Raw genomic sequence first — 13,029 nt, forward strand, 5'->3', positions numbered from 1 at the left:
GAAACGCAAGGAGAGATCCCCTCCCCCAGTTTGGAGAAGAAGTTCAGGGGCTCAGGGAAAGGGGTTGTCGGGGGGGAGGTGAAAGCTGGCGTCTAGGAAGATTGTGAGGGTGCCCACGGTGGTGAAGACGATGAAGGTCCAGAAGAAAAGGCGGTCCACGACGATGGCCACGTATTCCCAGTCCTCCTTCAGCTGAGAGCAAAGGGAAGACGAGACAATCACCTACGACGAGACGGGCAGCCAGGAAGAACAGCCCCGGCTGCCCTTTGGGGCCAGATTGAGATTGGCTTGGCTGATCAAGAGATGCCACAAATCTCTAGGGAGAATCTCCTGACCACTCCCAAGTGGAATTAATGGGGATAATTGTGGTCTTGCACATCTCCTCTTCATTTCCATGGGTCTCGTGCAAGAGAATGCCCTGGTGCATTTGTGCCCAGTAGGTGAGAGCCATCTGTTCCCTCCAGCTGACCGCACTTAAAAAAGGTAACGGTCCCCTGTGCAAGCACCGGGTTATTCCTGACCCATGGGGTGACGTCACATCCCGACGTTTACTAGGCAGACTTCCTTTATGGGGTGGTTTGCCAGTGCCTTCCCCAGTCATCTTCCCTTTACCCCCAGCAAGCTGGGTACTCATTTGACCGACCTCGGAAGGATGGAAGGCTGAGTCAACCTGGAGCTGGCTACCTGAAACCAACTTCTGTTGGGATTGAACGCAGGTCATGAGCAGAGCCTGGGACTGCAGTACTGCAGCTGACCACTCTGCACCACGGGGCTCTTTGACCGCACTTAACGGTGCTCAAAAACTCTAACTGCTGGAACCGGTCTCACAGGAAGGCCTGCCCCTGCATGGAATTCCTTGCTTGTGTAAACCAGGCTGTCAGGACAGTATGGGAGTCCTGAGGCCTCAGCAACCCCCCCTCTAACATGTCCCCCCAACCGCTCACCGCATCGTAATCCTCTTGCTCCTGCAGCTGCTCCGCAATATACATGACCGCCTCCATGGCGGACTTCAGGTCCGGGGGCAGGGCGAGGCAGTGGCTGGGGCCCTCGATGAATTTCTTCATATCTGTGGAGAACACCTCTGGCTGAAACCTTGGAAGGGAAAGAAAGGCGTGGTGGGTTCACCGGGGGAAGAAGCAGTACCCTCGTCTCGATCAGAGCTGGAATGGCTATTTCTGTTTTTTGGGTAAGTACAGCTAAGCTGAAAGGAAGGAGGACTTTTTATGAAAAATGTTGGCTGCCGTGAAAAAAAAACATGGACATTTTGGGTTCTTTTGGAAGCCATTGGTCATGCAGAGTGAGGGCAACACAGACCCTAGAAGCAAATGGCCACCATGGAAGCTTTTTCCCAGTCAAAGGAGCCACTTTCTGTGCCTCTTCTGTTGGAGGAGCTGTGGCTCAGTGGCAGAGCCTCTGCTTGGCATGCAGAAGGTCCCAGGTTCAATCCTTGGCATCTCCAGTTAAAGGGACTAGGCAGGTAGGTGATGTGAAAGACCTCTGCCTGAGACCCTGGAGAGCCGCTGCTGGTCTGAGTAGACAAGACTGACTTTGATGGACCAAGGGTCTGATTCAGTATAAGGCAGCTTCATGAGTTCATGTGAGGAAGGCTTCCAACTTGGCAAGCAGAATGGGAGGATACAGGCTGTGGGGAAATGCTCTCCACCCTAGCAATCACATCTGTATTCCAATAATTAGCACTGCATTCTGTCCATGTACTGGAGCCCTGCTGCAAGCCTGTATCTGGCAAAGAGGAAACATGCCGGGGGGGGGGGGGAAATGACACACGAGTCATCAGACCCCAAGCACAGAACACTCCAGGACTTAGTTATGCAAATGGCTCTGGCTGGAGTGAGACAAAGGTTTACCATCTAACACCTCTGCTTTGTCACACCTAAAGAACAGAGACTGGGAAAGAGGCTGGAGGTCAAAAAGATCAGGACTGACCCCAGAAGCTGCTTCTGGTTTGTTTATCTTCCTCAGATGGGTACAGGCCATGAAGGACTAAACCTTTACCTAGGGACTCCATCTTGTGTCCATGTGTCACGGGACAATGGGAGAAGCTCCAGCTCTCAGAAATAAGGTAATGGTTCCAACTTTAAAAGTTTATCCTAATTAAACATCATTTAGAGTTAGTATAGGGTTTACAGAATTGCATGTTTTCACCTTTTCTTTATATCTGTGCTCAGCCAGATGCTCATACAGACCACATGTACTCTTTTTAATTGCTTATTAAGCTTTTTAAATATTTTGAATGCCAGATGCCTGATCTCTGTACCCATACCATGTCTATTCATTCCCGCTTTCCAAAGAGCGGCAAACGGGAGGGGCAGCGGGTACGCTCTCCATCCCTAAGGCGTGAAAGCACAGAAGTGCAATAGATAATCCCCGCTTTAGTGAGGGATAAAAACCTGCACAGCTAATCAAATCTCCAACGACCAATCAGAAGTTTTTTCTGGGCAAAAGCCCCATCTTGGCCCTGCCCACTTTCTAAAAATACTCTACAGGCACCAGGAAAGGTATCGGCAGGCACAACGCAGGGGACCTCAATGTATACTTTTCCAGAAATTTCACCCAGATACCCTCCCCTGGTCGAGAACTCACCTGTTAGGCTTGGGGAAGAGGAAATCATAGGCAGGTGTGCGGAGGAAATACTCGTCCACACGGCGGTTGCTTTTCACCGCGGGTTCCTGTTTGGGGGGGAGGGGGATGGGTTTGAGGGTGGGTTCTGGCTTTGGACGACGCAGCCCCAAATACCGAGGAAGTTTGTGGATAAAAATCTAGAGAGGGAGAGATACAGAGAAAGAGAGAGAGTCTTCACAAACCCTGTGGAGGTCAGTTGTGTCATGCAGGCAGATACTCATCTTGCCTTCAGCCCATTTGGGTCATCCAGAAAATGCATGAGTCAGGCAAGATTTTGCAGAAGCCCCAGACAAAGGCTGGGGCAAACATGATCTTCTGGGAGGCTCCCAAGAAGTAGTCTGGGGTGCCTAGAAGATGCTGACTTGCAGGACCACCCCTGATTCTGCATTGCCCCAGAGTTCCTCCTGCTCACCCATTCTCAACCTGCTGATTTTTAAACTAAAGCAGACCTCCCCCTACCCAAGATGGCATGTCTAAACTACCCCTAGAAATCAGTTTCAGACCTGTTAAGCAGGTTTGAAACTGGCTGACATGCATCATGTAGACATGCCTTTCAGCTTAGGAAGCCTAGGAGGGACTAGAGATCTCTAACATGAAGCCACAGCTCTCCAAGTTTCTTCTTGGTGTGTTCCTGTTTGTTGTGCTTACATGACCCAGGCCCTGACCTGGAGGGCCCTGGCTAGCTGGATTTTCTCAGATCTCTTACTTGGATGGGAGACCACCAAAGAAATCCAGAGTTGTACACAGAGGCAAGCAATGGCAACTCACCTCTGAATGTCTCTTGCCTTGAAAACCCTATGGGGTCACCATAAGTCCACTGTGACTTGACAGCACTTTCTACCGCCACCACGTGACCTGGGCCTACAACAGTGACCATGTGGGTAAGGAAAGGGCTGACCAAAGAATGTAGAGGATGCTCAAATCTAACTCCCCAAACACAAGATGGATCTAGCTTCCCCCACTGCCCCACTCCTCTTCCTCTGGGACATGGCTGATATCCAGGTGATACCTGGTGACCCCCTAGAGCACAAAGCCCTACCTGCCTCACCCAGAAAGGCATCTCATGGGTGTTGGGAGAGCGATGGTGCAGGTTCAGGTCTACCACACTGAGGATGACAGAGAAGGTGACCAGGATCATGGTGAACATGAGGTATTTGACGATGATGGGTACTGCCAAAGACGTCTCCGGGACTTTATCAGCCAGCAGGAGAAGAAACACCGTCAGGGTGAGGAGGGCGAAGATGGAGAGAGTCATTTTCTCCCCTAGGTGAGGGGGAGAAGAAGGAGAAGTCACTCACAAGAAACGATGCCATCCCAGAGGGAACGCAGCACTGACCAGACGCCCAGACTCCGGTTCATGAGTGTCCCAGGAGAGGGGAACCAGTATGGAGAAAAGTTTTTGGGCGTGGAGAAAAGTTAATCGCACTCAAGACCCACTGAAATCCACAGTGAAGTTCGTTGCAGCTGAGGAACCGGTAGGCCATGTGCACAACTAGCTTTCTCTGCAGCAGGCCCTATTGCCCAGAAATCTGACCAGTGTGCTTTGCCTGCTAAATCTGAGCTCTGTGCATCAACTGTGAGGGGGAATCACTCCACACATGTTCAGAGCCACTCTCTGCTTTATGGTGTCAAAAAACGTCCTGAGCTTTCTTGACCTGGTTGGTGCTGTGACAGTCTGGGAGGGAGGAGAAACTCGCCCCCCCTTGCAATGTCTGCCACAGCAGTGCCAGTCTGCTAAGGGGTGGCGAACTGCTCCTAGAGTGGGCACAGCGCCTGTGTTCTTCTGAGTGAACCAATGACAGGGTTTGGAACTTCCGGTTGGGAACACGTTGGCACGTCCGGTGGGATAACATTTTCTGTGCATGGCTGAAGCGGAGCCATTTGGTCATCCGTGAACACACAAAGCTGCCTTCTACCATGCTGGATCCTGGGTGGTCCACTCTACCCAGTCAGGCTTCCCTTCCTGGTCTCCAGGGTCTCTGGCAGGTAAAAGCCCTTCCCAGCACCTGGGAACACGGGGACTGAACCTGGGACCAGGTGTGGCCCCTCCCATAGGCAGGCCTTGGCACTTTGGGCTCAGCCTGGTCTCCTCTGACTGGCAGCGGCTCTCCGGCACGGCAAGGCCTTCCCATGGGGTTGCCAACCTCCAGGTGGTAAACTGGAAGAAGAAAATACCTATGCTGGAAATAGGTATACTATAATATAGGAATACTATATAATATATACTATAAAATAGGAAACTATAATAAATGGCAGCACGTGGCTTCAAAGATAATATAATGTGAAATATACCAACCGGAAAAATAAACAATATTATAGAATATAATAATTCTATTTTTTTGGAAAATCCAAAACACAACATATATTCATAAACACTGTGTTGAAAACCACACAGAAACCTCACTGGGTCTGAAATAACAAAAAATGTATATATACAGATTGCTTTTAACAACAAAACATGAACAACATAAATTCAAGAATTATTTCTGTGGCCCTAACAAAGGCTCATGTATACTCAAGAATTCTTGAATATACATGAGCCTTTGTTAGGGCCACAGAAATAATTCTTGAATTGTTGTTAAAAGCAATCTGCATATATACATTTTTTGTTATTTCAGACCCAGTGAGGTTTCTGTGTGGTTTTCAACACAGTGTTTATGAATATATGTTGTGTTTTGGATTTTCCAAAAAATAGAATTATTATATTCTATAATATTGTTTATTTTTCCGGTTGGTATATTTCACATTATATTATCTTTGAAGCCACATGCTGCCATTTATTATAGTTAATAACCTCCAGGTGGTGGCTGGAGATCTCCCGCTATTGCAACTGATCTCCAGCTGATAGAAATCAGTTCACATGGAGAAAATGGCCACTTTGGCCATTGGACTCTAGGGCATTGAAGTCCCTTCCCTCCCCCAACCACACCCTCCTCAGGCTCCACCCCAAAAATCTCCAGGTATTTCCCAACCCAGAGCTGGCAACAGTACCTTCCCAGCCCCTGTGACCCGAGATCCATTGAGTGGAGTAAATAGAATCTGAACAAGTCCCCTGTTGATGAATATGATCTCCTTTGGCCACACCGATCAGCCCTCCAGGTGACAAACCATGTTTCAAAGAAAGCCGCAAAGCAGAACAATACGCAAATCTGTGAGGTGGAGGGACAGACTATTCTCGGAGGCCGGAGAGTCTTTTTCAAGGCAGAGCTTTATAGGCAGATGAATGCCTCTTCTGTGGGAGACAAAAGCTGGGAAAGAAAGGGACTCTGGCTGCAGCCGTCTTGCCAGCTGGAGACAGGCGGGAAGTTTCTCATTGCCTGACGGACGTCTTGTTCGCTAGAAAGCATAACCGGGGGGATTTGGAAGAACAGGGAGTTGTGTGGTGAAACTCAGGGACTTTCCTATTTCAACCTGATTTGAAAACGTCAGCCTCAAAGGAGGGGCGGTCCTTGAGCATCAGGAGGAGCTGACAGCCTGCTTTTTGGGCACTCACCTGCGTCTGGGGGCAGGTAGAAGACAAAGATGGCCAGGATAGTGATTAAGACGCAAGGGATGATGACGTTGATCAGGTAGAAGAGAGGCTTCCGGCTGATGATCAGGTAGAAGGTGATGTCCTCGTACAGGGGGTCTCCGGGGAGGGTGTTCTTGCGGGCTGGCTTGTGCTGGATCTCCCACTGCCCATTGTCTGAAGGAAGAAGAGAGGGCAAAGAAAGCCCAGGATGTAATCAAGCTTCTTTGGACACAACGTGCACACACACACACTCGCCATCTTGATGGCCACCTATCTGTTGCTGGCCTGCATATCAGGAAGAAGTAGGATTGCCAACTCCAAGTTGGAGAATTCCTGGAGATTTGGAGGTGGAGCCTATGAAGGGCAGGGATCGGGGAGGGGACCTTAGCGGGATATAGTGCTATACAGCCCACCCTACAAAGTGGCCATTTTATCCAAGGGAACTGATCTTTGTAGTCTGGAGATCAGCTGTAATTCCAGGAGATCTCCAGCCCCCACCTGGAGGCTGGCAAGCTTAGGAAGAATTGGGTGAGACTACTGAAAGCAAGGGAGCAAACAGAGAACATCAGACTCTTCTCCTGTTGCTGTGATTCCTTTGTGAATTTGAAAGAGAGTTTGGAAAGGTTTGGTAGCAACCCCAAAAGAGACATTCGAAACATGCAGGGGATAGCTGTGGCCACTGAGGACAGAAAAACACACGGAGCCACCAGCGGCAGATGAGCCCTCTCAGTTATCAGGAAAGTTCCCAGCGTCTTGCCTGTGGGTAGCCATGAGCCAACTGCAAGTGCCACGGGGATTCCTCCGCACAGGACCAGCCAGTGTCAGCAGGGGAGTGGGTCATGGGCCAGCTGACCCCTGCCGTTGCCCTTGCCCAGTCCTGAGCTGAGCTGGTCAGCTCTTGGGCCATATGAATGGAGAGAGTGGACAGGGAGAAGTTTTTCTCCCTCTCCCATAATACTAGAACACGGGGTCATCTGCTAAAGCTGGAGAGCGAGAGATTCAAAACAATAAAAGGAAATATTTTTCCACACAACGCATAGTTAAATTGTGGAACTCCCTGCCCCAGGATGTGGTGATGGCTGCCAGCTTGGAGGGCTTTAAGAGGGGAGTGGACATATTCATGGAGGAGAGGGGTATTCATGGTTATTAATTAGAATGGATACTGGTCATGCTGCATACCTATTCTCTCTAGTATCAGAGGAGCATGCCTATTATCTTAGGTGCTGTCGAACACAGGCAGGATAATGCTGCTGCAGTCATCTTGTTTGGGGGCTTTTTAGAGGCACCTGGTTGGCCACTGTGTGAACAGACTGCTGGACTTGATGGGCCTGGGTCTGATCCAGCAGGGCCTTTCTTATGTTCTTCTTCATCATCATAATTTGTTTATTACGGTCAAAGACCAGTTTTTACAAAAAGAGATATCATAATAATTAAAACAGAATGTCTGATATTTGGTAAAATAGTCTGTTTGACGTAAAAGTCATTTTAGCAGCTTCTTCTGCCTTATTGCACATGCCCTAGCACAGAATCTCGCAACCTGATAGGTAATATCTTTAACAGGATCATCTAATAATAAAGTGGTATAGCAAACTCTGTCTCTATCTGGGAAGCTAGACAAAATTGGATCAATGAGCGTTTTGTGTATGTCTTGATAAAATGGGCAGTGTAATAGCACATGTTCAACCGTTTCCCCCATTCCAGATTGGCATGGACAGAGGCGGAATTCGTAAGGGAGGCTGGCATACCTCCCGTCAAGAAGAGCAGATGGAAGGGCATTAAAACGTGCTAAGGTGAAGGCTCTCCGGTGTTTAGGGTGTTCTAAGGTATTGAGATAATTTGGAGGGGCCAAAATTTTTTTACGGTTCTCCACTACTGGGACCGAGTAAGCCCTTGATCTGTCATCTTGAAGGGAAATGTCCAAAAGCCTCTGTTTGACTATTGTTTTTGCTCCTTGATAGCCAAGATTTAGAAGAGTTGTACTTGATAAACCTAAATGTCTTATGTTCTTATGCCTGCTCCACCGCAAGTGTGGTATGTCCAGAGGCGCTCTCTTCCTGATTACGGAGGCCCTGGCATCGGGGGAAGAGCCGGCCTGGTGCCATGAATCCCGGTAAGATAGAACGAGAGACAACCCCTCCCCTGGCCCTGGCAATGCAAACCTGCATTCTGGGCCTCCCCCGCCCCGCCCAGCAGTGGCTCACCGATAAAGGTGTTCTCGTAGATGACAATCTCCTTCAGCTCTTCCCCGTCCTCCTTCAGCGGGTGCAGGAGGGTGACCTCCGAGGAGTCGTAGGTGTACGAGCGGAAGGTCATGGTGCAGTTTTGCCAGTCAAAGGGGAAGTAGGTGACCTGTCCCACCCCCAAGCAGAAAGGGGTCAGAGGGGGATTGAACCTGGGACATTCTGCATGCCAAGCAGATGCTCTACCACGCCCCCTCCCCTAAAATCTAGCTCTTCTACAGCAGACCAACATCGTTGCCCTCTGAAGCAAAGTTTCTGTTTCCCTTTGAGTGCTGAGAGTACCCCACGACCCCCTGTCTTGCTCTCGCGCGTACCATCATTGTGTCGCACGGTGCTCCTGGTGGCATGGGAATCAGGTGGGTCTTGGCATCTTGGATTCATAACACTGCCGGCAAGGCCCTGGGTGGCTCCATGGGTGGCTCCTCCTGTGCCACCCATGGCATGGCTAGGGGTGGCACAGGAGGAGGGAATGGGTGTGCCTGTGAGGAGGGCTGGCAGCCAGCCAGCTGCAGGTCATGCCGCGATGCCTACCTGGATAATGCAGCTACTCCGGTAAACAGCTGGCGGCTGCCACTGGACGATCCCCTTGCTGCTCACCAAGACGTTCACCATCAGAGAAATGTCAAAACCACCATCGTTACTGGAGGGGGAGGAGAAGGGGCAGAGAAGGCAATTAACCTGCTGGTCCCTTCCAACTCTATGATTCTATAACCACCTAGAGGCATTATGAAAAAATGACCCCCTCCTCTCCCTTCACCCATGCTCCAGGAGGGACCCCTGCCCGATAGTGAAACATTTCCCCTGCTCTACAGAAACTGCTTTTCACCCTCGCACAAGGATCTTCCTTATAAACAGCCGCTCCGCAGTAGAAGCAGCTGCATTTTGTAGTGGACAAGAAATCCCTTTCACAACAGCTTTTTCCACCCCACCCTATAAGTGATGGACCCCCTACTGAAAACCACCTTCCACCCACTTATTAAGTTTAAGAACATTAGGTATCATATAGTTATTTATTGCTATGGAGCCACCCCATATGCAGTTTCGAAAACTGAAGCACTTACAGTTTCTCTTAGAATCATAGTTGGAAGGGACCACCAGGGTCATCTAGTCCAACCCCCTGCACAATGCAGGAAATTCACAACTACCTCCCCCACACACCCCCAGTGACCCCTACTCCATGCCCAGAAGATGGCCAAGATGCCCTCCCTCTCATCATCTGCCTAAGGTCACAGAATCAGCCTTGCTGTCAGATGGCCATCTAACCTCTTCTTAAAAACCTCCAGGAAAGGAGAGCTCACCACCTCCCGAGGAAGCCTCGTTCCATCGAGGAACCGCTCTTAACTTTTAGAAAATTCTTCCTAATGTCTCGACGGAAACTCTCTTGCATGTGCTACATCTCGATTCGAGTCCAGGAGCACCTGAGAGACCAATGAGAGTTTTGGGGCAGCAGGAGCTTTCGAGAGTCAGAGCTTCCCTTCGTCAGGTACAAAGCTTTGATTCTCGAAAGCTCATGCCCTGAAACCCTCATTGGTCTCTCAGGTGCTCCTGGACTTGAATCCGGCTCTTCTACTGCAGACCAACACTGCTACCCTTTTAAACTACTTATATGTGTGTATTGTAGAAAGAGGACCCCCCCTCGCCCCCCAGCCCAGAAGTAGCTGCCCTTGCTCAGCCTGCCAGAGCTCCCAGCTTTCATATGTACCCACTTGTTCATGAGCACTATATCTGGGAGCCAGACTCGGTTGGAAAAAATCCTGACGGAGGTGATGCCCTCATAATCGGCAGGGTCCCAGGTGAGGCGGTAGTCTGTCCATGTCTGGGAATTGTGGAGAGAAAGAGACGGAGGTTTGTGCCGAGAGGGCCATGGGGACGAGGCCACAAAAGACGGACCAGGAGACAGAGTTTGTATCAGATATACATGCAGTGGTTGAGTTTCCAGAACAACTTTGCTACCAGATGCCGCACCCTGAGAGGATAGTTGCTCTTGTTCTTGTTTCACACACTCAAGAAGGGCAGCTGAGAGACAGTGCCTTCTAGCTTAGCACCCCAGCGGAGAGGCAGCATTTGAACCCGTGTCTCTAATCACTTATTTACCCATCAAACACAAGTTTTTTTTAAAGCCAAAACCCAGAAAACTGTGTGTGTGGGTTTAAAAAACAAAAACAGAAAACTGCATTTGTTGGAGGCCCACAAGCCCCACAAACCATGCCTCAAGGCCTTTCACTGCCTCCTTGGGGAAGTCAGTGAATATCATTAGAAAATCCTGCAGTCCTGATTGATCAACCTACAGCAGCTTCATAGCCACTCAAGTAATTGGGGGGGGGGTGGTCAGACAGGAGGAACCAAATCACTCCCCCCTCTATACACCCCAGCCAAGGTCAAACAGCTGTTCAGAGCAGATTCGGGGCACCAGATCGACGTGAAGTGCCATTCGGAAAGTGTTTCATCCCCTGAGGAAGTTCTCACTCCCCCCCTCTTTCTGTTTTTGGAATCGTTTGAATCCCTCTCATGGCTGACAAGCTATCTTGGAACCAAACCGGATTCAAATTCACTTCTCTGGCATGGGAAATGTCTGGAAGGCAGCTTATGCGTTTGTGAGACAAACAACCAGGTAGACACACATTGCGATTTTTACCTACCAGATCCATATAAACCTTTGTTGTCAGTTGTTCATTTTTTTCATCCTGAAAAAAAAAATTCCCAAAGAAAACTCAGGGTGACGATGAAGAAGAAAGAAAAGTTGGTTTTTAGATGCCGACTTTCTCTACCACTAAAGGAAGAATCAAACCGACTTACAATCCCCTTCCCTTCCCCTCCCCACAACAGACACCCTGTGAGGCAGGTGGGGCTGAGTGAGCTCTTAATAGATCTGTGACTGGCCCAAGGTCACCCAGCTGGCTTCATGTGGGAGAGTGGGGAAACAAATCCAGTTTACCAGATTAGCCTCTACCACTCGTGTGGAGGAGTGGGGGAATCAAACCCGGTTCTCCAGATCAGACTCCACCGCTCCAAACCACAGTTCTTAACCACTACACCATAACCTGTCTGGTGTGCATAACTTCAAGGGTCTCCACAGCCCCTGAAGCAGTAGCAGGTAGGAAAAATGGTTCTTGGGGAGAGTTGATTATTTTGAATTGGCTGGAGATGGGAAAGGAAGGGTGGGGGAATCCCTGAGATGAGGAGTGTGTGTGTGTGTGTGTGGGGAGCCCCCCCCCTCGCTCATCCACAGAGAAGGATGTAAACAAGAAGCCATTAGTCTTTGCAACCGTTCCCGGATAGCTCAGTTATTAATAGCCAGGGACAAACCTCAGCTGTTGTCTTTGCTGCCGCTGCTGCTTTTTAACTACTTCTCCACCTAGAGCGGCTGCGCTTGCCTTATCTAGAGGGGTCCAGATTCCCCCACCAGGGCAGAATTCCTTATGCCGTTGAGCCAAACCGTGTTGCGCAGAGCATCTCCTCAATGTCGCCCCCTGCAGTTGCCCTGTGGAATTCCCGCCAGGGAAAGGGAAGCGGTGCCATCATCTACAGGCCAAACTAGGTTCTGCTTTGGCTTCCGATTGGCTATTGCGCTGCCACACCTTTCCCCAGCCCCCCTTGGAGGGGACTCCTGGATCTGCTTCTTCAAGGCCCTTGCTCCAAAGTAGAACTCACCACGCTGATGAGCTGTGAGAGGGACATCCCGATCCGTACGGGAACCTTGTCACTGATGCTGTGGGCCGGGCGCACGGTCGCACTGTAGTTCTGGAACAGCGCATTCAGCAAACGCCCCTCTGTTTCGGAAGCCGTCACGGCTAGAGGGAGAACGCAAGAGAGAGCCTTCCAGCATGGCTGGGGGGCACCTGCCCACCTCCCCAGTTAGGGGGAATGGACTTTTAAGCCCTGTGACATGCAGAGCCACAAGTTTCGGGTGAAACTCTCTACAAAAGCTACGTAAAAGAAGGGGGGCAAGTCACTTGCATGCGGTGTAATTCTTCAAATGCCAGAAATGCCAAACGGTCTTGCAAACATCTGAAAAGTCTGGTTGAATAGTTTGGGGATTGTCCTTTCCCCACCCACTGCCCGCCCACCCACCACCCCCACCTCTGGGACCCCTGGGAAGGGGCAGACAGACCATGCCAGTGGAATGCTTACCTGCCACGGAGAGAACCCCCAAGAGCCCCCAAAGCACTGCCCTGGGGGCCATGTCCTCTGCTTGCAGCCGGGCAAACGAACAAGCCGGCCACCCCTCTCCCTGGGACCGAGGAGGGCTCCCCATTGGTGCCAGTGCCCACCCGGCCCGCCAGTGCGAAGAAGGGGATTGGCGAGAGGAGGCCGTCTAGAGTTACCAGAGGCATTTGACAGCTGCAGCAGGGGCTTCCGGCCTGGCCACCTGTTCCCCCCAGAAGGCTCTTTGACCCTCTTGGGCTGCAGATTTCCCATGGAAAGGGAGAGCAGCCTACCCCCATTTGGAGCCATGCCCCCAGGCGGAGGCAGCATTTCTGGCTCCTGGGCGTAAAACGGATGAGACCCTCTGGGACTCAGCAGCAGCCTGGACAGGTGGGAAAACCCTGGTGTCAAACTCCGTCTGGGATTGGGATCGGAGCCATTGGAGGGGCTGTGGCTCAGCAAAAGAGCCTCTGCTTGGCATGCAGAAGGTCC

General features: G+C 50.6%; 1 protein-coding gene across 1 annotated transcript; it reads right to left on the minus strand.

The window, feature by feature from the left end:
- Positions 1-51: 51 nt before the first annotated feature.
- CHRNB1 (cholinergic receptor nicotinic beta 1 subunit) lies at positions 52-12,574 on the minus strand. Its single transcript, XM_056863613.1, has 11 exons — positions 12,523-12,574; positions 12,043-12,182; positions 11,031-11,075; positions 10,098-10,207; positions 8,923-9,031; positions 8,353-8,500; positions 6,134-6,325; positions 3,680-3,903; positions 2,602-2,777; positions 945-1,092; positions 52-192 (listed from the first exon to the last, which is right to left on the minus strand). Exons 1-11 carry the CDS (start codon positions 12,572-12,574, stop codon positions 52-54), a joined length of 1,485 nt encoding a protein of 494 aa, XP_056719591.1.
- Between the last annotated feature and the right edge of the window lie 455 nt (positions 12,575-13,029).

This window comes from Euleptes europaea, chromosome 18, assembly GCF_029931775.1.
Source record: "Euleptes europaea isolate rEulEur1 chromosome 18, rEulEur1.hap1, whole genome shotgun sequence".
NCBI classification, from domain to species: Eukaryota; Metazoa; Chordata; class Lepidosauria; order Squamata; family Sphaerodactylidae; genus Euleptes; species Euleptes europaea.

Excerpts from the sequence above, each read along its gene's own strand:
- CHRNB1 (XM_056863613.1), bottom strand. The coding sequence starts at position 12,574 with ATGGCCCCCAGGGCAGTGCTTTGGGGGCTCTTGGGGGTTCTCTCCGTG. Across the intron at positions 12,183-12,522 it reads GGGGGTTCTCTCCGTGGCAG|CCGTGACGGCTTCCGAAACA; the intron begins GTAAGCATTCCA and ends TTCTCCCTCTAG. Across the intron at positions 10,208-11,030 it reads CAAAGGTTTATATGGATCTG|ACATGGACAGACTACCGCCT; the intron begins GTAGGTAAAAAT and ends CACAATTCCCAG.